This window comes from Panthera leo, chromosome A3 (assembly GCF_018350215.1).
Source record: "Panthera leo isolate Ple1 chromosome A3, P.leo_Ple1_pat1.1, whole genome shotgun sequence".
In the NCBI taxonomy this organism is placed as follows: domain Eukaryota; kingdom Metazoa; phylum Chordata; class Mammalia; order Carnivora; family Felidae; genus Panthera; species Panthera leo.
In genome coordinates, this window is record NC_056681.1 from 38,358,372 (window position 1) to 38,382,500 (window position 24,129).

Consider the following 24,129-nt stretch of genomic DNA (forward strand, 5'->3'; position numbering starts at 1 on the left):
CTACAGAAGCAAAGACGGAGTCACAGAGAAAGAACAGATCTCTAGACACCATGAAATTCTGACCATTTACTTTTGTCATTCATTCCCTTTTCTGCCAACATTTTCAGAACATATTATCAGACCTCTGAACATCTCTTTCTTCCCTACTTCTAGAAGTGGGCATCTAGGCCAAGAATCCCCTTCAGGAAACACCACAAGTCCACAGTAAACTAATTTCATCTTTGCCTTTAATACATTAATGGACAGGTTTCTTTTACTTTCACTAATGAGATTTCCTGAAAGGATATGTAAGTGCTGCTAACTCTTGGTTCTGTGAAGGTGGAGACTATGTTTGTCTTGTTCGTTATTGTATGGAGAGGCGTAGAAAACTGATACTTGACAGTTATTGAAATACTTACTAAGTTTCCTGGTTGATCTGAAGTTCACTTAGTTATTCAGAGACAGCAAATCATACCCAACATTCAGTTGGCATTTAGTGTTGATTGAGGTCTTAGTATGTTTCGGCTGCTATACCAAGATACCCTAAACTGAGTAGCTTAGAAACAACACAAGCTTATTTCTCACAGTTCTGGAGGCTAGAAGTCCAAAGTCAAGGCACTGGAAAATGTGGTGTCTGGTGAGAATCTGCTTCTTAAACGGCTGTCTTTTCACTGTAACCTCGTATGGCTAAAGAGGGCTCTGGGACCTCTTTTGTATGGACACAAATCTCATTTATGGAGACTCTCCCAACATGATCTAATCACCTCCCAACTGCCCCACTCCCTAATACCACATAACCTTGGGTCATGATTTCAACATATGAGCTTAGGAGAACACAAAGATTCAGACCATAGCAACAAATGTCTTTAAACTCAAAGCTACAACACAATGCAAACAGACCTCCCCACTTATTTTTCCTGGAGACACAATGAGCCATCATGATTATGCATATCCATGGTGCCTGATGACAAATGGTTGCTGTCTTTATATGATTTTGTGCACATTGCAACTCACATATTCCAACATGGCAAGCAAAGTGGAAAAGTTTCAAGAATGAGGACATGTAATAGATACTTCTAGAAGGTTGATGTGTGATTATCTAAAGTTGGCAATTGACAGTAGGGGGAAAGCAAAGTGATACAGATTTCAGTTCTGTTTTGAGATGTATTCTTTATATATGGTTTTTGTCCCCTTGTAAAAAGAAAATAAAAACAAAAAATAAAAGAGGAAAAGGAGGAAGAGTAGGAAGAAAGGAAAAGGAAATTCGAAAGATGAAAGGGAAGGAGAAGGAAGAAGAAAAGAAAAGGAAGAGGGATAGAAACATCTAATGTACAGAATTTAGTTAGTTTTATCTCAAAATCTTTATTAAAAAAAAAACAAAAAAAACTTTGTATGGATAATTAGAACTGAGTCAAAATAACACCATGTCTTCAACCTGTTTTCCTTTTAAAAAAATGTTTATTTAGTTTGAGAGAGAGAGCGAGCATGCATGAGATCAGGGGAGGGGCAGAGAGAGGGAGAGAGAGAGTATCCCAAGCAGTCTCCACGCTGTCAACCCAGAGCCCGATGTTGGCCTGGATCCCGTGAACCTGAGCCAAAATCAAGAGTCAGATGCCCAACCAACTGAGCCATCCAGGCACCCCTTCAACCTGTCTCCCTAGGTAAGCTGGGGCAGTCAGGCCAGCAGTTATCAGTGTCCCATCCTACCTTTTCATCTCCTTTTTGCATACGTCTAGAAGGAAATAAGCCAATACAAATAACTCCCAACTCCCAGTGTAACAGGGAGTTACAGTTAGCCAGGGAAAAGCTAGCTCTGCTCTGATAACAAAGGTTGGGAGAGATGCAATAGAAAGTCTGAGTTTGAGAAACAAAGGGGTGGGCACACTTGGCATTAGCCCCATCTCATTATTTGGCCTAAGACCTCACCTTATTCCTTTAGCTCTCCCTGAGGTGGAAAATTGGCAACCCTCACATGCAAACCATGGTTAGAGGAAGCATTATCATCACCTCCTCCATAAGCCAATGGACTGGGAAACGAACCCAGTCCTAGAGAGCTGAGAACCAAGAAATGAGGCTCTAACAACAGGGACCATTTCTGTTTTTTGTTTTTTGCTTGTGTGTGTCTTTGTTTTTGTCCATTGATCCAATAAATGGCTCATTTTTTTTTTGTTTTTTCCTAAGTGCCTGATGTTAAAGAAGTCTCCATTCAGGGCAACCATGACAGTGGGCTTGAGGACTGAACAGGCTGTAAATGATTGACACTGTCCACCAAACTACAATGCCATTTGATGGTAGGAGAAAACAGCCCTCTAATAACTAAAGCATCGAGACAATAAGAGTTAATGAGTAAACCAGAGGTGTAGCAGGACTGTGGCACTGCATTCACCATCTTCCCCACAACACCTGTGTCAGTAACAAACCCAGGCCACACTTTTATTTTCCTGCTGCCCCCTCAGCCACTGGCCCACTGAAAATGTTTTGTCTCTTTGTACACGTGAAGAAATGAGGCAAAAAGGAGGCAAATGGCTCTCCTGAAGTCACATGGTAAAGTAACAGAGCCTTAACCAGAAACCAAATATTCTGTCTCCCAGATTCGTGTCACTGGAATTCTGGATGAGCCAATACCCCTCGTGTCATCACTGGCTTTAACATCAGACGGGTTCTGAACATTATTATTATTTTTGCCATTTTGTATCATGTATTATTGTGTGCCACATCACACAAAACTTACCATCTTAACCGTTTTGAAGTGTAAAGTTCAGTGGCATTAAGTACATTCACACTGTTGTGCAACCATCACCGCCATCCATGGAACCAGCTAAAAACCTCAGTGCTAGTGAAACAGTAACTTCCCATTCTCCTCTCCTTCTTGCTAGCCCAGGCAACCACTGCTGAGTGTTGTTTTGTGGGGGGGGGAGGGGGAAATGTTGACCTTGAGCTTGGTCTACAACCAAAAGTTGTAATTAGATGCAGGAGGGAGGGGTGGGGGTAGACGTAAATTCGAAACTGACTGCACATAGGAGACCTTGACTGTGCTGTGTGTGTGTGTGTGTGTGTGTGTGTGTGTGTGTCTTTAAAAGATGCTCCACCCCCTCAGCCGGCCTCCTCGCAGTTGCCTCTGGGTTTTGCAGTTTCCAGATTTCCTCAGCTCCCCCCCCCAAGGAGCCAGCATGGACAATCTCCTTTCTAGTTTCAAAAGCAGGTTTGTTGTTCTGAAGGTCACATTCTGAGCGGAGGAGGAGTGTAAAGGTAACCACTTGTTTTTTGTTTCAAAGATCTGCCCCAAAGATAGGCTGTTGCTCTTCTTCTGGAAAGCCTGATCGGTAGGATTCCTTCAGGGACTCAGCCCAAAGTGCTTCCTCTCTCATTCCCTCACCAACTTCAAAACTAAAGCTTGCCTAGAACCTCTGGACGAAAACCGGCTGGATTCCATCATTTCACACAAATGGCTAATCCTGGAGGTGGTGCTGTCTGCAATGGGAATCTGCACAATCACAGGAAACAGAGCGACAGCCTGCAAAGTGGAAACTGCACGAAAAATGGAATAGTGAAAGAAGCCCAGGTAAGAGGCGATCCCTCCCCTTTTCCTCTGAAGGACTTGAACTTGCCCAGGCGCGGTGAAGCCCTCCTGACTCAATGGCCTTTTTACAAAGTGTTTTGACACTTCAGCTAACTTCAAATGCCTGGCTACGGGGAAAGTTTAGGTGGGGACGAAGGGGAGAAGCTCTTTCTGTAGGAGAGAGGACCCAAGAGCCGTAAACTCCCTAAAATACAAACACACCTCCTAGACTCCTGCTTTCCGGGAGCACATCTTAGGGGGCAGAGTTCCCAGAGCTCAGACTCCTCAGCTGAGTTTCAGTCCACCCAACAGTCACAGTGTGCTACGTTCCTCTGGCTTCAGCAGGAAGAGGGGAGTGACAGTAAATGTGCTGAGGTGACGTGGTGTGGGTGGCATTTTCCCCCAGTACATGAGAAATGCCTCTCTGGCTGAAAGGCGAATTCTTTTTGGTGTTTAGTGGAGCATTGTCATGGTTTACAGCTTGGTTTGGGGCCAGAGTCCTTCTTTGAAAGAACATCACAGGCATTCCTTTCTGAGACACTTCAGAAAGTGTGGCTTATTGTTGCTCACTGCACACAGGAACCAAACAGGCATTTCATTGTTTTCCCATTTGATACTTTTTTTTTTTTCTGTTTTTGGCTCTTGCTCTGACAGAATGTTTGATGGGGATGTTACTGAGGAGGAAGACGAACTTAAGAAAATGTTGTCAGCACATTCAAAGAGGGAGCCTAGGTATATAAGGTACCTGTGAAAAGGCATCTTTCCTTCCTTCTCTGCTAAAGCAGCTAGGGGTGAGCTCACCTGCATCAGGAGCAAATTAGCATAGCCAAACAGGTGCCTTCACTCTTAGGAAATGTGGAGCTGGGCGGGGAACCCCTGCTGTCCTGCATTACACATCCATCCCCTAGGAACCAGCATCCACCCAGGGAAAAGGTCAGATTGTTCTAAGATCACAGGACAGGAAAAGCAGGCTGGGGGCCAGTCCACCTCTCAGTGAATTAAATTCATGCTTCCAGTTGAAAGAATGGATGGGGAGGGGCACTCTGGAGCCTGGAGCATGTGTGAAAAGGCAGTGGTCCCAAAATGTGTCCCCCTCTTAACAATAGGCATTACCCTCGGCTTTGAAGTGTCCACCAAAAACCTCAGGTCTGGTCTCTCTCAGCTGAGTATCTGAAACCTACTGCAATGTGAAGAGAAAACATTCAACTCCTATCTTTCCCATGAGGACAGTCATGATAGTGTCCGCCATTTATTTGTCAGTAAGTGTTGATTCAGACTACTAACCACCCAAGACGCTCTACACTCCTGACATGCCGGGAACACTGGCCACAAACCTACTTACACTCTCAGCCAGTATGACCCTGAGGGCTCTCATTTGGCAGAAAGGCCTTCAAAGCCATTCTTCTGTCTCTTTACTTTCTCTTGGTTTTGTAACTACCCTTCTAGTGTCTGAGGTTAGACACTTAACTGAATGGTTACATTCACTCTTAAGTTAGGATGAAACTCAAGATCCCAAGGATTCATTATTAAACCGTCCTGTAAGACTGAAAATATCCTCGGACATCAAGGCCTCTCTTAGGAAATATGAGGGCTGCTCTTGTCTCTTCTAACAGCTCATTCTGAAGAGCCATCCAGAACCTGTTGGTTCAGATATATTTAGGTGTTACTAAATTGAAATTGGCTTCCACTGAGAGTCTCAGTTATGACTTGAAGAATATTTTCCAGAAAGAATAAGCCCTGCTGAGATTTTGGTGTAGTAAAGCAGACAAAGGCCTGTTTTCCCCTCGAGGGGGATGAAGTCATCTTTACTACATGATCTTTAGTCTCTAGTTTTAGTACATTTTGCTTTGGAAGGCTTTAACCAACTGGGTCTTAGCCAAAAACCTTGCCAGTTGACAAGAGTAATTCATAAAGGCTTATAGATATCCTGGGCCAGTGGTTTTCCCAACATGTTCTGCCAAGCATAAGGTCCTAGGAAGTGGGATCCAAGATATTATCATCTTCCAAGATCCCCTCACCCTTTCTCTTCTTGCTTCTTTGCAATCATACAGCAATACCTCTGTTTCTTTTATGTATCGTGGGACTCTATAAGACTCTGAACAAAGGGTCCTTTGGCATAAAAAAGCATATTGAAATCACTGTGAGGCACTCTCTCAAGAACCCTCCTGCTCTTTGCTCCAGTGTAGCATGGCTTTGCCAGCCTCAAAATGGAGTGCAGCTCACTACCGCAACCTCAAGACTAGCAAGGGAGCAGACACCTGTCTAGAAAACTTCTAGAGTTCCTTTCTGGAGGTTTTTTGGAGCTTGGCCCTATTTTGTGTTGTCTTCTCTTTAAATCTCGTATGTCCTGAGGGTGCACTGATCCTTGGTTTTCATCCCTGATTAAGTCCATTTATTCGTTCACTTATAATATGTCATCCTACCCCTTACTTCTGACAGATGGATCCTCAGTCAGTCACAGAGGATTTGTTCTCCCTCCTCATGACTGTTTCCATCTAAATGACGGGAGGGCCCTTAATATCTTAATCCAAACTTGATATTTCCTATCAGCTTACTTAATTCCCATGTAATCAATTGGGGATTACTCTTCACATAATTGCTCTTTCATTCTCACTCATTATCCCTGATCTGGTCATACATGCATATTAAAAAAAAAAAAAAAAAGCCTTGAGCTGGAGGGGTAGTCTTGGTGTCTTCATTGTTCTCAATACTGCATTGCCTCTGAGTTATCTTTTCATGGGATGGGGTCTTCATTTTCCTCTGTTACACTGATCCAGTAGGATAAGGAAAAGTGTTGAACTTTTCCCTAATCATTCCTTTCCTGGAAAAAAAAAAAACCCTGAGATTAGAGTTATTCTAATTGAGTGAGCTCTTAACCTGGAATGCTGTACTTAACAAAGTGTACTATAGAAAGCCCTAAGAGGCAGCCACCACTCCACTGTCTATTCATTCATGCACTGATATTTATTAAGAATCTGTTGTTCTTGGGACATATAAAGATATACAAAGTTATATTTTAGATATTAGGAGGAAGCATATATTAAAATTGAGCAAGGAATAACATTAAGTTAAATGATGGTACAGGACAGGAGCTGTCACAAAATAACTATGATTTGAGGACAAATGAGTGGTGCAGATATTAAATGCCAGAAGTTCAGAGAGGAGGAAGAAAATAACATGTATCACTGGTGTGTTACATACCAGGACTCAGCTAAACACTTTATGTAGCGATCTCCCATACCCTCATTACAGCCTTATGAAGTGGGAGTATCATGCCCAGTTTACAGATGAGGAAACGTGAGAGATTAAAGAGCTTGTGCAGAATCACAAGCGGCACAGCCAGGATTTGAACCCAAATTCATGTTGCTCCAAAGCCAGTTCCCTTTCCGCCACATTCTAGGAAACCCCAGGTTGGGGTGGTCAGTGATGGCTTTGCAGAGCAGGGAGGACTCACACTGAATCTGGAGACATTTGAAATGGCAGAGCAAATGGGGGGTTTCTTCCTGGGGACAGGATGAGGAAAAGAAGGGGGAGGAGCTCCAGAGACGAATACAAGCATTGCTAGGTGAAGGGCATGGAAGCATGGGTCATAAATCATTCCAGGAAGGAAGGGGGAAAGAGCAAAGGCTATGAGGCATGACAGAGTGTGGAACATGTGAGAAACTCCTCTCAATTTGGCGAGGCTTCAGCATAAGAGGGAGAGGGAGTGCCATGCCCAGGCGGTACTCAGTAAACACTACGTGAAGGGAAAAGATGAAGCGGATTCATGGAAATCCTGCCTAGGTCTAAAACCATTGAATCTGAGCCTTCTGTCCTCCCCACCTTTTCATATCCTCCTGCAGCCCACAATGTGTTGGTACATCTGCTTTTCTGTTACAGTAAACTTCTTCCGGAGAGTGAGAACCATGATGTACAGTTTAATTGCACAGAGTGATAACTGCCTGACAGGCCCTCATAAATACTTGTGACTGTGGGGCCCATCTAGGCTGCATATGGATTGAAACAGAGGTCAATAATCTCACCAATTATTAGAAGAATTCTAATACACATTTTGGAGGTCCCTTGCAATTGCTCTGAATTTTCATCCACTCTTGTCTTCCACAATCATTCTCTAGAACCTTTTGTTTTTTTGGTACTCATTTCCTTTAAAAAATCTCCAGTGTGACAAGGTTTCTCTGTGGTCTCCTTAAGAAGCCTCATTTTTTCCTAGGCTCGCCATTGTAAAGCATTCCCATAGGTCAGGTGTCACAGCTATTAAGATGAAAATTATCTCCATTTATAGTAGCTCACAAATGTGACAGACAAGTAAATAAGTAATTATGGTATTTAATGACAAGTTCTATAATAGATATTGTAGTTTTTCCATTGCTGTCTAACAATTACCCCAAAATTCAATCATTTTAAACAACTGATGTTGATTTCTGTGGGCTAGGAATTCAGGCAAGGCTTGGTAGGAATGGCTGTCTGGGCTCCATATGGTGTTTAATGAGCATTCAATATGGACCCACTGAGACCATGATACTGACTGTTGTCTGGGACATCTTGTGTCTCCTTCACAAGGATAATCTCTCCATGTGATCTCTCAGTATCTACAGAGTGGCTCAAGCTTCTTTACATGAAGGCTGGCTTCCAAGAGAATGAAAATGGAAACAGCAAGTCCTTGTAAGGCTTAGGCTCATTTTTGCCACATTCTGTTGTCAAAGTTAGTCACAAGGCCAGTCCAGATGAAAGGGGAAGGGAAATGGGGTCTGCTTCTTAATGGGGTGAGCTTGCAAAAGGTTGTGGATACTGGAGGAATTTTTGTGACCATCTTTGGAAACAGTGTGTCAGAGCAGAGGTATATGATCCATATTTGGGAGTACAGAGGAGGGGGCATCTGACCCAGGATAGGAAGTCAAAGAAGCCACTCTTGGACTGACTCCTAAAGGCAGAGTAGCCAGGAACACAGTCATGAAAAGGCATTCTAACAAAGGGAAATGGTCTTAAAAAGATACAAAACATCAAGACAAACATCAAGATGTGTTTGGTCTTGGGAGGCTGGGTTAATGGGACTAAGTTTAGGATGTTTAATGGAGATAAGCAGTACTAAGCCTGTAAAAGTAGGCAGAATAAGATCATAAAATATCTTTGTCTTAATTTACATGCTCTAAGAAACAGACCCAGGCATAAGGATTTGAGTGCAAGTAATTTATTTTATTTGAGAGGTGAACCCAGGAATTAGGGGAATGGTTAAGTGAGACACAGAAGACAAGGAAGAAAATACATTCATGAACAGGTTACCACTGTGGGCAACTAGGGCTCAGATTTGGGGGGACAACTCAGTGATGATGTAGAATATGCCTTGAAGTTGCCCCAACTAAGTCACAAGAAAAAGAGGTATATATCAGTGAAGTCCTGTCCATCATCAGTTGAGGGATGCTCGGAGGAACATTAACCACAGAGCACTTCTAGCCTGAGTACATATGACCAGAGAAAGCCCTCAAACTGAGGTATAGGTGCTTGCAGGAAGAAATCATCAGAATGCAAGAGATAGAGCAACAAAAGTGTATAGCCATATATATTTGTAATGAGGCAGTTTTGAGAAGAAAATTGGCTTGATCAGATGTGGTTTTCTCAAGCTGTGTAGGTTTTATATCTGGTGACTTCTAGAACAGGGCTTATGGATTATCTTCAGCCTAATCATAAAAGACTAGATTATGCTCTTAAGCAACATAAACAGAACCTCCTACTGTGGCTGGCAGTAGAGAAAACAAAAGATGTATGTCATGGCATGGTCATCAGCTCACAAGTATCAGCTCTAGCTTTGGAAACTCTAGGTTTGTCTAATTTTAGAATCCAAGTCCTTAGTCCACACTGCCTCTCTAACCGCAAGACATTAATAGAAATGGGATTCATACCTCCTTCTACAGCAAAAGCTAATTTACCTCAGTCTTGACAGGCAAGATCAATGTGAGTTAAAGGTATTATGGATTGTTTTGCTTGTTTGCTTTTATTGTTCTTAATGAATATATGAGCTTATCACCAAATGGCACCAAACTGTCATATACCAGAGCTTTCAATATGCAACATAATCCACTCATGGATACACTACATCAATGACCCACCCCACCCCCATACTTCACTTTAAACAACTCTGATTTTAAAGAAAATCAATCCATGTGACTCTGAGTAATATGGACTCAGACTGAACCCCAGATGGAGCCTTGGAATAATTTGATATTCAGAAGCTTTCTTCCAGGACACATGGCCACCTTGAATAGGTGCTAATAGTGACATATTGGACATGTGATGTGATAGATGGAGGATAGTTACAAATTCTTTGGGATATTTCTCATTGAGAGGTTTGAGTCTGGGCTACACCTAATGACTTACTTGGCCAATAGCATGAGACAGAGGGGATAATCTGGAACTTCTGAGACTAAGTTACAAGAAGCCTCTGGCTTGATCTCAGTCTTCTTGGAATACTTGCTCTTGGAACCCAGCCACCATGCTTGGAGGAAGCCCAAGCAGCCCCAAAGAGAAGCCCAAGTAGAGAGAAACCAAGTATCCTTGTCGTGCCCCTGGCTAAGATGTGGCACAGGCTTGTCTAGTGAGTAACCTATGTTGGAAGTGGGTCCTCTAGCCCTGGTGTCTATCTACTCCTATTGATACCTCATGCAGTAGTGATGTGTTGAGCTGAGCCCTGCCCAAATTATAGATTCCTGAGCAAACATACAAGGTTTTAACTGTGGTTTGTTAAGCAGCAGTAGATAAATGAACACGTGAATATTCTATTTCTTAAAATGCCCAGAAAAATCACTCTGCAATCTCACTTAGTAACCATTTGCAAAAGTACTGGCATATTGCCTTTTGAGGGAAGAGCTTGTCTGGGCCATCCATTGCATTTAATCTGTGGCAAAGATGACTTTCCCTAAACTGTACACTTTTGTTTGGCTTGTGTTTTGAAATAATGGCTGTATGCTTTAAGATCAGTGTCTCGCTGGCATAGCCAAATACCAAATACAATAAACTCAAATATCACCAATGCAAAAGCGCAATCATTTGAATGCTGCCAAATCTGGAGTGTAATTATTTAACCTGAGGAGGCCTGTAATTTACTGCATTATCTACAAAGAAAGAGCTGACTCAGAGGAGCATGTGTGCTCAGGTGCAGATATTTTTATTAATTAAAATAATACATGTTTTTAATTAAGTATATTTAATATCGGCCATATAAAATTAATTTTGTCTATTTGTTAAGGTGTCCTAGAAAAACTCTCCCTTTGGAAATACTACTAGCAATAGATTGATATTAACCTAATTACTTGCAAAGAATCAACTACATTTATTTTTAAATACACTTAATCTTTTCACTAAGTATTGTCACATTTGTCTCAGTAGGCCTGAACTAATGTAGTTTTTTTGGAATTCTAAAGTATACCAACCTATAAATTCATGTGAGAAGGAGCTGTTGCCACTAAATTAGAAACAAATTCGAAATTTAGATTAACCATTTAAAAAACAACACTATAAGCATAGCTCTGAGAAGTATTCAGAATTGTTCCCAATCTACATCACATAGCCAATCTGAATCCTGCTGCCTCAAGAGTTTCAAAAGAAGCTGGAAATCCAAATGGGCTGGGGAGAGGTGCCTGGCGGGGTGGGGGGGCTGGTGGGATCTGCTGATTTTTAAATACTGGCATCTAATCTAAAAATTCAAATAGCATGGATTTAAAGGAAACATTGCTACCAGCCACAAATCTATAACCTCGGAACTATAAGCAAATAGGACGATAAAAATAAGAGGTCATTAATTGAGTGATATTTTCTCATATATATTCAGGAAAATGGCTCAGGGAATTTGGCTTTTCTTAACTTAGACTATATATTTTTAAAAAGCAATAGAGGAATCTCACATCTTCATTTTCCTGAGTTGTTAACACTTGGTCCTGCGATGTGCAAGTTTGAGGAACAATTATGACCAACCACATATACTTGATTTTCCTGACCAAATATTATGTACCAAGGTGTCCGTCAAAATGTCAGAGAACTGACAATATTTTACTGGTCAAATCTCATTCCTCAGGCTTCGTAGGAAGTGACCCACAAACCTTTTGTTAGACAATGCAATCATAAGGCCTGGTCACCATTAGTGTTCTCTAGATATGACATAACTGGGCCTTCAAAAGTTGCCCAAGAAAAGGATTGAGTGAAAATCATGATTATCCTCATAAATACAAGTTATACCTGATGGTCTTTCTCTGCCATGTGGGGCTTAGCCTTTTGGAAGTCAAGGATCCTTTTGAGAAGCTGATAGATACTTCCTGTGGAGAAACAAATATGTCCATAGTCCCAAAGTTTTCCAGGTAGAGAATTCATGCCTTCCCTGACTTTCTCAAATCTCCAGGTTAAGAACCTCAGCCTGGAGTGCCTTTGTTAATTAGGCTATATCTGCCCTCACAACCCAACCAGAATAACCAGCAAATCAACCTCTCCAGGGAAGACAGGGTAATGAATTCACAAGTTGATTCACCAAAGAGAGAAAAACACATGTAATCCAAAGCCACTCAGGTGACAAGCCCCCACACGTGTTATTTATTTACTTAGAAAATTTATATTAGAATTTTGCAAGTTACTCTACAGCGCATTCATACTTTTTTACTAGGATTTTTAAATCCTCCCTAAAAACCTTGAGCAAAACTTAACTTGAAGTTAGAAAGATCTTTCTTTTCTGGTGGCTTTTCACCAGGATTTCCCAGGAAACCACTTCAGGAAGAATGATAGCAGAAAGACCGAGAGCTTCAACATCAGATAGAATTGGGTTTGAGTCCCAGCTCTGACCCTTACTAGCTGTACCACATTGGGCGGCTTCACGTCCCTGATCCATACCCCACAAGGCAATGGTGAGGATTAAATGAGATAGCATATGTAAGTCTCCCCTTAACTATCAGATATACAATAGATACTCAATAAATGATAGCTATCATCTATTGAAGTTAGCCTGCAGCCACCTCTTTCTCCTCTACTGCTATTATAAGAATGTTCAATACAATGCCTGGCATATTATAGGTGCTCAATAAATGATAGTCTTAAACCCTCAAATTCCATCATCCAATGGTGGCTTCTCAGGACCCATTTTACTTGGCCTGTCAGCAGCATTTGACCCAAGTAATCAGCCCCTCCTCCTTAAAGCACATTCTTCTTGGCTTCTACAATACAATACTCCTATATCACTAATTATTCCTTTCTAGTTTCCATTCCTGGATTCTCTTTATCTCCTTGACCTTTAAGCAATGGAGTGACCCAAGGCTCAGTTCTTCCACCCCTTCTCTTTTCTGACTACATTTCTTTCACAATGATCTGATCTTGTCTTATGATTGTGTATGTGTGTGTGTATCTATGTCATTTCCAACCACCAACTTTCCACTTGGATCATCAAAAGGCATCTCCAACTTACCATGTCCAAAACTGAGTTCCTGAGACTTCCACCCTCCACCTTCAAACCTGTTCCCTTATAGTCTTTCCCATCCCAGTAAATGGTAACTCTGCCCTTCCAGTGGTTAAAACCCAAAACCCTAGCATCACTCATGACTTTTCTCTTTTACTTGCCATTCAATCAGTCAGCAAATACATGATCCGACTTCTACAATATATCCAGAATCTACTTCTTACCTCTCCACAGCAACTACCCTAGTTCAGCCACCATTATTTCTTACCCATATTGTTGTAGGAGGCTCATCTCTTCTCTCTGTGCCCCAGTTATCTATTGTTGCATAATCATCCATCCCAACACATAGTGACATTAAACAATAGTCATTTTATTATACTCATGGATTCTACTGGTCAAGAATTCAGAAATTATACAATGGGACATCTCTTTCCTGTTCCATGATGTCTGGGCCCTCAGTTGGGATGACTCTACTGACTGGATCTGGAATAGCTGGGCCAGAAGGATTTGTCTCCAACATGGCTTCTTCACTCCCATGTCTGTCATTTGGGCTGGAATGGCTGAAAAAAAGGACAAGAAGGAATTGCCAATGTGGTCTCACTGGCAGGGAGGGCTTTAAGAGTGTTTTGTAGTAAATGGAGTAGAAATCTCATGACCTTTTATAACCTAGCCTCAGAGTTCGGTTTCACTACCACCCTACTCGATAGGTTGAAATAGTCACAAGCAAGCCCACCTGGTCCAAGGGACCCCCCTCCCCAACCAATTCTCAATGGGAAGAATATCAAAGAATTCATGGACATATTTTAAAACTACCATAGTCTGCTTCTGCCTCTCCCTTCTCTTCTACTACCACCAGCAAGACTGTTCTCAATAGAGCAGCCAGAGGGGTCTTGTTGAAATGAAATCCAGAGATGTCACTCTTCTGCCCAATCCTTTCCATGGCTCAAATTTTACTCTAAAATAAAAGCCAAAATCCTTAAGATGACCATAAGAGCCTATGGCTTGGTTGTCTCTGACTCACCTCATGCTTCTTTTCCCTGTACTTAATCTTTTCCAGCCACACTGGAGCAAACAGGCCATGCATCTTCCCATGTGGAACATTCACACCTCCTCTCCCATATGCACTTCCCAGATGTCCACATGCCTGCACCTTCCCTACCCTCAAGTCCTCACTCAAATGTTACCTTCTTTGTGAGATGTAAGCTCACAACTCTATCTAAAAAATTGCAAACCTTGGGGCGCCTGGGTGGCTCAGTCGGTTAAGCGTCTGACTTCAGCTCAGGTCACGATCTTGCGGTCCGTGGGTTCGAGCCCTGCGTCGGGCTCTGGGCTGATGGCTCAGAGCCTGGAGCCTGTTTCAGATTCTGTGTCTCCCTCTCTCTCTGCCCCTCCCCCATTCATGCTCTGTCTCTCTCTGTCTCAAAAATAAAAATAAACTTTAAAAAAAATAAAAAATAAATAAAATTGCAAACCTTCTCACCTCCTCCCTTCCCTTCCTGATTGTTTTCTTTAGTCCTTAACACTGTCCACACACACACACACACACGCACACATACATGCATGCATGGCCTGCGCACAGACGTACATACTAACTGATTTCCTGTCTCTTGTCTGCCTCAACATCTAGAATGTAAACACCATGTGGGCAGAGATTTCTGTCTTATTCGTAACTAAACCCCCAGCACCTAGATCAGAGCCTGTAGGTGCTCAAAGATATTTGTGGAATGAGTAAAGACCACCTATTTGTGCTAATCTACTGTTAGTAAGAACTCTCATTTCAGCTTATTTTGTTTGTTATTTAAATTGCCTTTGCTGTTCATATGCCTAGTTCTTTAAAAGATGGGGAAAGCCCCACTTATGTGACACAGGCTTCTTTGTAAATTTCAAAGTGTAAACCTCTTACTAGTTAATTTACAGGTTTCCTAACCTTTGATGGAGAACATGACTACCATTTACTGTTCTCTTTTTGAAAATCACCGAATCACTAGATTATTTTATATGACCAGGTAGCTACATGCTTTTATACTGATTTCCGGATATTACATATACACTGAGCCTGGGGTTAGGGAGCATGCTTTAAGCAAGTGGAATTTTTTGAAGGAAATGAAAACAGAAACTAAGTATTATTGACCCATCCTGATGATTCTTGCTACCTCTTAGGAGGAGATGAAATTTACCTGGGTTAGAGAGAAAATGACAAATACCTCAGGGTGTATAAGCCTGTCATCTGGTTTTAATAAAACTCTGCATTCTTAGAGTTGAATGTCAAAAACAATCAGTATAATCTGTTCTCCCACTAATGTCCCTGTATATGAGATGACTTTTTAAATTTCATTTAACAAACTTTTCCATCACACTACATGCTAAGAACCTTACAAATACCTTATGAGTCTAATACTCTTACTCTATCCCATTTTTTTAGATGAGTCAACTGATCATACAAAAATTAAGTGAACTTGCCTAAGATTAAACTTTTAGTTAGTAGTGCAGACTGGCCCCAGGTACTTTTTTCACTAGAAAAATAATTGCCTTTTTCTCAAATGTCTTATTGTGAATATTTATAAAATCACATAAAAATTAAAAGAGTTCTACTATAAATACTCACATACCTACCACCTAGATTCTATAATTAACATTTTACTATATTTGTTTATTACATGACTATCCATCAATCCATCCATCTATCAATTCTTAAGTTTTATGCATTTCAAAGAAAGATGTAAAATCAGTACACTTCATCCCAAACCCTTTTGCATGCATACCATGTGGCTTCAATATTTGTCTATAGCTATTTCCCCCTCTTCTTTGAGATAAAATCTATATACTATGAAATGCACAAATCTAAATTACACCACTTAGTGAATTTTGACCTACACTGCCTTTTGATTGTTTTTATTAGAAAACGTTTCATAATATAGTTTTGACTGTGGAAAGATGTTATAAAACTGTCCCTTTAACATTGGTGAGTTTAATCTCTGGATAAAATATAACCAAAGTAGATGAGAATCCATCCACCTGGCATGCAGCACACAAAGGAAAATTGCAAGGGTGCTTTGGCCATGAAGGAAGATGGGTGATTTATTGGTGTGGTGTCACCCAGTATAACAAGGAGCTAATGCTCAAAAACCCCAAACTCCTCGCTGGCTTACAAGTCAGGGTTCTTAAGGGCAAAATTTGGGGCAGGGGTCTTCTGAGAAGGTGGATGTCTTTGACCCAAGGCCCATGAAGTCATGGTAACAGATGTTACCTAGTTGTTTCTGATGCCCCTCTGTCTGGTCACATGGAGGTCTGTTCCCTCTTAAAAGACGTGGAATCTGAAACAAACAAAAAAACAAACAAAAAACCAACTTTCTTCTTTGTGTTGGATATTCCATTAGGTATATCTTATGCCTCTTTGTTCAGGATAGTGCTGCCTGTATGTGCTCAAACTAACTACTTGAACATGCATAAGCTATTGTGGGGTTGTATTTCTATATGTTCCTTTGAATGATAAAGAAGCATTCCTGTCTCTTGGGTCTGGGTCTACATGTTCCCTAACCAGTCCATTCATGTGTGGGCACAATATCACCCCTATGTTCATTCCTCCAGTTGAACTACCAAGATGGATGCTGGCTTAAAAAAGAAGTGAGTAATGTGTAAATTGGCATCTCATTAATTAAAGGAAAGGCTAACAGAAGGCTGTCTAGAGAAACACCCCTGTTGTACATACACAGAGAATTCCAAAGGTATCAAGAGCAATTTTCTGTTTTTGACCTTAGTATAATCCGTCTGGCAGAAAGAGAATTTAGTTTAGAAATTCCTACAATTCCACTCCATCCCTTGTCTTCTTGTAGATGGAGGAATGAAGGTCAACAAAGCTAAGTGATTACCTCCAAAGTCACACCAACGTGAGGACCCTGCCCACCACACACTGTTAAACAAATACAGACCACAGTATTTGATGACTCTGAGTGGTATCTGCTATTTCAAATTCTCTAGCCTCCATCTTAAAATCGATATTACAAAATTGCGTTTGTCTCATGTAGGAAGTAAAGGTGTCTCCTTTCCTGTTTTCCAAAATAAAAGCACACTTAGAAAGCTTCTTTTTTTTGCAGATATCTGAGAACACCATGTCAGAGAAATCAATATTAACTAGAGTGAATGACTGCTACCACACATGAGGTTTATGCTTTTCGGCCCTACATGTGTTTATACTTTTGAAATAGTATTGTGAGTCCTCACAATAGGCTTTCAAATTTCACATATAAGGATTCAAGGTTTGAAGAGATCAGACAATCACTCACTTGTCTAGTAAGTAGTGGAACCAGGATCGTCTGATTCCTAACATCACATAACCTGTTGCCACACCCCACAGCCTGGCTGCCCTAATAAGCTGAATCATCACATAGAGATTGGGAGTAGGGCTTCCCATTGGCACTGTGTAGGCTTGAATTCCAGCTTCATGTTCATAGATCTGTGACCTTGGACAAGTGGCATGATCCCTCTGTGCCTCAGTTTCCCCATCTGGAAATGAGGTCCAATTGCCCACAGTAGTAAATGGCTTGACAGCACACTCTTCACTGATTTCCTTCCCTTCACTGTCCCATCCCCCTCTCTACCAGTGCTTCCTGAGGTCACCTTCTAAATAAGCAACTTACATTTGAATCCTTTACTCAGGGTCTGCTTCAGGGGAACCTGAAATTAAGACAATGATTTCTTAAAAACTTAGCCAATTCTTTGTCTTTTTAACCTTCAGCTACCCAGATCCTTATCACTGTACAATCATCTGTATCCAAGATCTTATTGGACCCTCACATCAATGCTGTGAAGTAGACAGAATGACTGTTACTGGCCCACTATAGGGATGAAAACACAAGGGCTCAGAAAAATAATGAGACCAAAGCCACATGGATGATGAGGACAGAGCTGAACAACAGTCCCAGACATTCTGACCTGAAAGTTCAAGAATGTCTCAAAGGACTGATCCAGCCCTAATATAGTGCATACAACTCCATCAACTGCTCCTTGCAAGAACACGTGGGAAATGAAAAAAATCAGGGCATATGTCCTTCAGTAGTTTAATTCACAAGAAAAAAAGTGCTGTAAACTTTGGGAGCCACTTTTAATACATTTTTTTAAGAAGTCCATGAAATTCTAAAATCCTTGAAAAAATGTTAATTTCTACCTTAGATATCCATAGTTGGGCAGCAAAGTGATTTTACATGGTACATCAGCACAACTTCCTATAAATCTTTCTTTTAAAATCATTTCCTTTGTCTTCACATCTTTATGTTATATAGCATGTGTATTCTTCAAAAGTACCTCCTTCTGAGCCCTTTATCAACCTCAACTTCATTTTCAAGCATTTCATACCATGAGCACTTTCTTCTAGTCTAGTCGTGTCTTAGTTCCTTTTCTGAGTTTGTCCAAGGCAATGACACTGACACAGTAGGAGCTCTTGGGCTCTTTACATGGCATGTTTCTCAGTTACCTACTTGATAATTATTCTTAAAGAAACTAGGCTCCAGATCGTCTCAAACACTTGAATAATAATAGAAGAACTGATCTCAGATCTTAGAGAAGCATGTTATCTCATTTTCTAGATCTTATTGACACATTTCTCAATAGGCTACTGACACTCAAATAAGTGTCATCACTTGACCAAGACCTCAAAATGGCCAATCCAGAGCAAGACACACCTCTGTCCACTTCCAGTTTCTAGCACCTCTACACAACACTGCGTTTCACATCATAGAACCAAAAACAAACTCCATAGAAGCTCTTGGCACTAACACCTTTTGCCCACTCTTGCAAATAATTTGGGGCACCAGGGAAAATCCCACAACTGATGTAGCTCAGGATTTGGTTTGTTAGTTTATGCAAGAGGTTCTGGCATTTTCTTTAAGGGGCCATGCTTGCCATTGGTCAATTCTTTTCCTTTCTTTTTTTAAAAAGTAAACTCTATGCCCAACATGGGGTTCAAACTCATGACCCCAAGATTAATTGCATGCTCTCCAGACTGAGCCAGCCAGGTGCCCCACCACTGATCAGTCCTTAGCAAGATCACTGAATCAGTAGCCTACAGACTGAAAACAGAACTACTCCACATGGTGGTCTGAGAAAATGACTTAAAGTCTGAAAAAAATCAGGTCATGAACACAGTGGGTTTTTATTGTTGTTGTTGTTGTTGTTGTTGTTGTTATTGTTGTTAAGTGTAAACGATCTTTATACCAACCAAAGGACTCAGGCCTCACACCAATTCACTACTTAGGGCTCAGAAACTATGATATGGCTAAAAATGCCTGAATCTACTTAATTAGTTGATTCAAGAGTACAGATAAAAACTAGCCAAGATTAGCCTTGCTCTTGGGGAAGTTACTTTTTTCTACATTATATGTCACATGGTAAGAAAAATTAATCAGGTAATTATAGCTATGACCATGGCTATTATCAGATTTTTTTAAAACAATGAAATAAATTGTTTATGACACCATATTCTTGGTGAATTTATTGTTTGGATACAGGATACTTACTTTTCCACAGAGCAAAAGGTTTTCATGGAAACTAAAATGGTATGTGCTATCTTCAATGGAAACAAAAGATTTCAGCCAGGAAATCCATATACTTTCAACTAACCATTATCTCTTTAAGGACACATTCTGTCTTCAAAGACAAGCAAAAGGTAAACCGTGTTATAGGTTCCAGACTGCTCTTGACATGCATAAAATGTGTGGTTTTATAGGGTGACAGGCAAAGAAAGGGAGGAGAAAAGCAAGGAGAATAGGTATGTGTAACCACGAACCAAATACTAATAAACACATAGAGAAGGAACAGCAACTGAATCCTTAGCAAGTTTTTTTCTTTCTAGATGACAGGGCCTTCTGCTTCTTCATGGTGCTGAATGTCAGGCACAGTTTGGTCTAGCTTCACAGGACAGGAAGTTTTGGGTGCAGTTCAAATATGTAGTTCAGCATCACTGAGGTACAAAAGAAAAAAATAGATTCAGTTTGCTTCAAAGAGAAAAACCATTGTTTGTAATCCAAGTTCAGTCCACTGAGCTCAGCCAAATGACTCCCAGAACCACACTTTGTGCCCTTCCAAAAGCCCCACCCTTGTTATAACTCACCTATGAGTCACTGAGTGCCTGGCATGGTAAAGAAATACCACAGTGTACACCTCACCTGGTGTCAAAGCACACCTGTGTTGTTGGTTCATTCCCATGCAGTTGAAGTGACTCTTTCCTTTTTGGTTTTTGATAAATTCAAAATTTCAAAATCAACTGAGTAAGTTTGCTTCATTAAATCTTCCACGCTGGATGTGGGAAAGACTTTAAAATTACCAACCACATGACCACAAATCCCTGTGAATCACTGAATGTGGGTGCTCCTAAAGATCCATTCTTCACCCAGCTTCCAAGGGCCCTTTGGAAAACACATATCTGATCAGGTTCTTTTTTTTTTTTTAATGTTTTATTTTAGTTTTGAGAGAGACAGACAGACAGACAGAGCATGAGTGGAGGAGAGGCAGAGAGGGAGACACAGAATCTGAAGCAGGCTCCAGGCTCTGAGCTGTCAGCACAGAGCCTGACACAGGGCTCAAACCCACGAACCATGAGATCATGACCTGAGCCAAAGTCGGATGCTTAACTGACTGAGCCACCCAGGTGCCCCTGATCAGGTTCTTAAGCCATGGGTTTTCTTCAACTCCTCAGTGGCTACCTTGTTAGGATCAAGGCTGCAGTGCTAAACTCTGTTTTTGAGCTCTACATAACCTCCCTGGGCAATTCATTCATTCGTTCATTCATTCATTCATTCATCAAATATTTATTGGATATCTACTACATATCAGATGTCATTCTAGGCACTGGTGTGCTAGCAGCAGACACAATGGATAGAGTTCCCCTCCCAGAAATGATGGTTACCCATGCCTGTCCCCTCACTGTGCTGTCTATGCCTGCCAAACACACCCCACCCCCCAGTTCTTCAGGCCCTTTTTCTGCTGGGAAAATGGTGCCTGGTAAACTCCTACTGATTATTCAGATCTCATTTTAAACACTGTATTCTTTAGGAAGGCCTTTCTTTTTTCCCTGAACTAGGTCAGATCCCTAGTCTGTCCATGCCACAGCACTCATTTATTCAGCATTTCCCTTTTGGTAAGTATTTGTTCTGTATTGATATTTCCATCTAGACCAGGGGTTCCCAAAGTTTTCTATAAAGGGCCAGATAGTAAATATTTTTCAGCTCTGTGGGCCATGCAGTCTCTGTCACAACTATTTAAGTCTGCCGTTATGGTATGAAAGCAGCCATAGACAATATATAAACAAATGGGTATAGCTGTGTTCCAATAAAACTTTATTTATAAAAGTAGTTGGTGGGCCCGATATGACCTATAGGCCACAACTGGCCAATCTCTGAACAACCGAATTTCTTTTGGTGATGGAAATGTTGTATATCTGCTCCCTTCCATAAGGTAGCCATTAGCCACATGGAACATTTGAAATGTGACTAGTGCAACTGAGGATCTAAATCTCTAAATTTATTTAATTGTAATTATTTAATTTTAAATGTAAATAGCCACGTGTGGCTAGAGATTATTGTATTGGACAGCACACATATAGACCATGAGGTCAGGGGGGCTGTGACCCTCTTGGTCACCACGATGTCACCTGAACCTAGCACAGCAGCATTTGTTGAATGAATGAATGAACAAATGTATAAGTATGGGATGACTTATCAGACTCCCTTTTTGCTTTTTCCCACTGCTACACACTTGATTAGATGCTGCTACTGAATACTTCTTTCTTTCTAGTCCTGAAATATTATGTTTTTCTATGCATATTTTATTTCCCCATTAGCCTGTGAACTCTATGAAGATGGGCTATAAGAGAGACTCCCTGAATGGTACTCCAAGTACAGGTACATGCACATGGTAGCAGCCTTCCCACAGAGTGTTTGCAGCTACTGGTACTTACCTGGAAAGATAAAGGATTCAGTCCTATAGCTATTTTATTTCTGAAATATGTTCCAAAGATCCTGTATCAAAGGTCTAACTTCAAGCTTTTCTTCTTCAATCTTGCTATTGTAAAGTTGAAAAATTCAACTTTGCCCTGACCTGTCCTGCCTTATAAACTTGGGGAAATTGCTTAATTTCCCCATAATTGCTGTATGTCTCTATTATTAAGTAAAGATAATTTTAATTCTACTACAGTTAACCACCACCTCCCTCTTAAGAATATCATGTAAATAAATAAGATCATGGCCACAAAATCTTTGAGCACCTCAGAAAGAGGCACTCTTCTTACATGACACATAACTGATCAAGAAGATAATAGATGGTAGTGATTCTCAGTGATATTAAATCACTGGTACATTGTTTTTTTTGTTTATCAGGATAACTTAATAAAAGCTCTGTGTTCTTCAAGTAAGCCAGCTGGTTGTAAATAGTATCAGAAGAATGCAATCACTGCAGTTTGGTGAAGAATAGCCATTTTGTTCCTAGTTAAATTATGTCAAATTGACTTTAGAGCCTCCTCTCCAGCTGTCATCCCAGGTTAGATATGGGGATCCTCCAAGTTTTTCTGCGTTGTGTTCCTCCTGCAGTTCTGATAAACAGGCATCCCAGTGAAGGCACACCTTTCTTTCACTGCTATCTGAAACAGAAAGTCTAGGTTACCTTGCCATAGAAGGATCATTCAATTCCAGGGGGTGCCATATATCTCATCTCTAAGTAGGTAACACATGAGGTCCAGCCAGAGGTCTGTGCAAGATTCTATTCCTCTCATTTCCACCCACCAGCAAATGCCCATGCTAGTCCTCCTATCCCAGAAGGCCTTCCTCTCCTCTCCCAGCTTAGTGCTCTCGGTCTTAGTGCTCTCGGTCTCTCTTTCTTTTGCTCTCTCTCTCATTTCACTCATCTCTACAGCAGATATTCACTGGGCACTCTGCTAGGGACTCTTTACACCCCTCCAAACAATCCTCCCTTTTCTTTGAGCCCTTCATTTCCCAATCTGGGTGTACCTTCTGGAAGCCTATGGCTGTCTTCATGAGCTGCCCTGACTGACAGGCTACCTTCTCAGGTGGTGAAAGAGAAAAGCCAAGACAATGGAAAACAAACTTAACCTCACAAGAACGGAACTTGTTCATTGCTAGAAAAAAGGATTGGAGTAGTTAATATATAAAAATCTTATCCCCTGAAAAAGTTCCATGTTTATAATCTTGTCTCTCTGACTTCTGTGGTCACTGAAGCCTAAATCAGGTAACATCCTTTTTCCCATCATGTACTGCCTAACATACAGAGATGCTCAATAAATCAAGAATTGAATCTTTGACTCAGTGAATTTTCTGGCATAAGCTTCCCCAGATTTAAATTTGAATTTTAGTCAGTCCAGATGGGTCCTGATACACACGTTTCCTCAGGGGGTGACTCAGTTCTTAGACTTCTTTCAAATACATCTAAGCAAGGGTTGGAAACAACAACAACAACAACAACAAAATTTAAAAGAATTCCTATAGTATAAGACTAGATGTCATAATAAATGAGCCACCAATTCTCAATGACATAACCTAATAGAAGTTTATTTCTCATTTGTAGTAAGTCTAATTGATAGTGATATGAAACTGGAGGAGGAGGAGGTTGTGAGGACTCTGCCCACGTAGTTATTCAGAGAACCAGGCTAACAAAAGTTCTGCAATCTTCAATATGTGGCTTCAGGGTCACTTTGGCTATCACCATTCAGAGGGCAGTAGGGGAAAGAGAAAGACCATGGACCATGAGATAGACTTTTTTATGGGCCAAGCATGGAAGTGGCCATTTCACATTGGCCATCACTCAGTCACATGGGGGTGGGATATGAGAAATGTAGCCCAGCTGGGAGGAAGAGGAAAGAGAAATGGGTTTGGTGAACAGCCAGCCTTTGCCACACTGGACAAACAACGGGGTTAAAATATTTGAAATATTTGAAAGGCCTGAGTGCAAGATAATGAAAGCTATTGTTTTTGCAAGTGATCCTTTATTTTCTGTCCTTTTATTAAATGACTTCTCTTTTAAAAATATTATTGTAATATGATGGAGTGAGTATAATGACAGTGTTATGCAGTGAGTACATTGATGCTGGATCTTTTTACAAAGTGAAGCAGCCAGAGCTGGGACTCAAACTTTGGACAAAGGGTATATATGTATGTGGAGT

At 41.0% G+C, this 24,129-nt stretch overlaps 1 protein-coding gene across 1 annotated transcript in view; it reads left to right on the forward strand.

Moving 5' to 3' along the window:
• The first annotated feature begins 3,136 nt into the window (after nucleotides 1–3,136).
• SPTLC3 (serine palmitoyltransferase long chain base subunit 3) overlaps nucleotides 3,137–24,129 on the forward strand; it is a 134,467-nt gene continuing 113,474 nt past the window's right edge. The window contains exon 1 of the mRNA XM_042931622.1: nucleotides 3,137–3,541. Coding sequence (XP_042787556.1) covers nucleotides 3,425–3,541 — 117 coding nt within the window. The 5' untranslated portion in view covers nucleotides 3,137–3,424. The remainder of the gene's footprint in view (nucleotides 3,542–24,129) is intronic.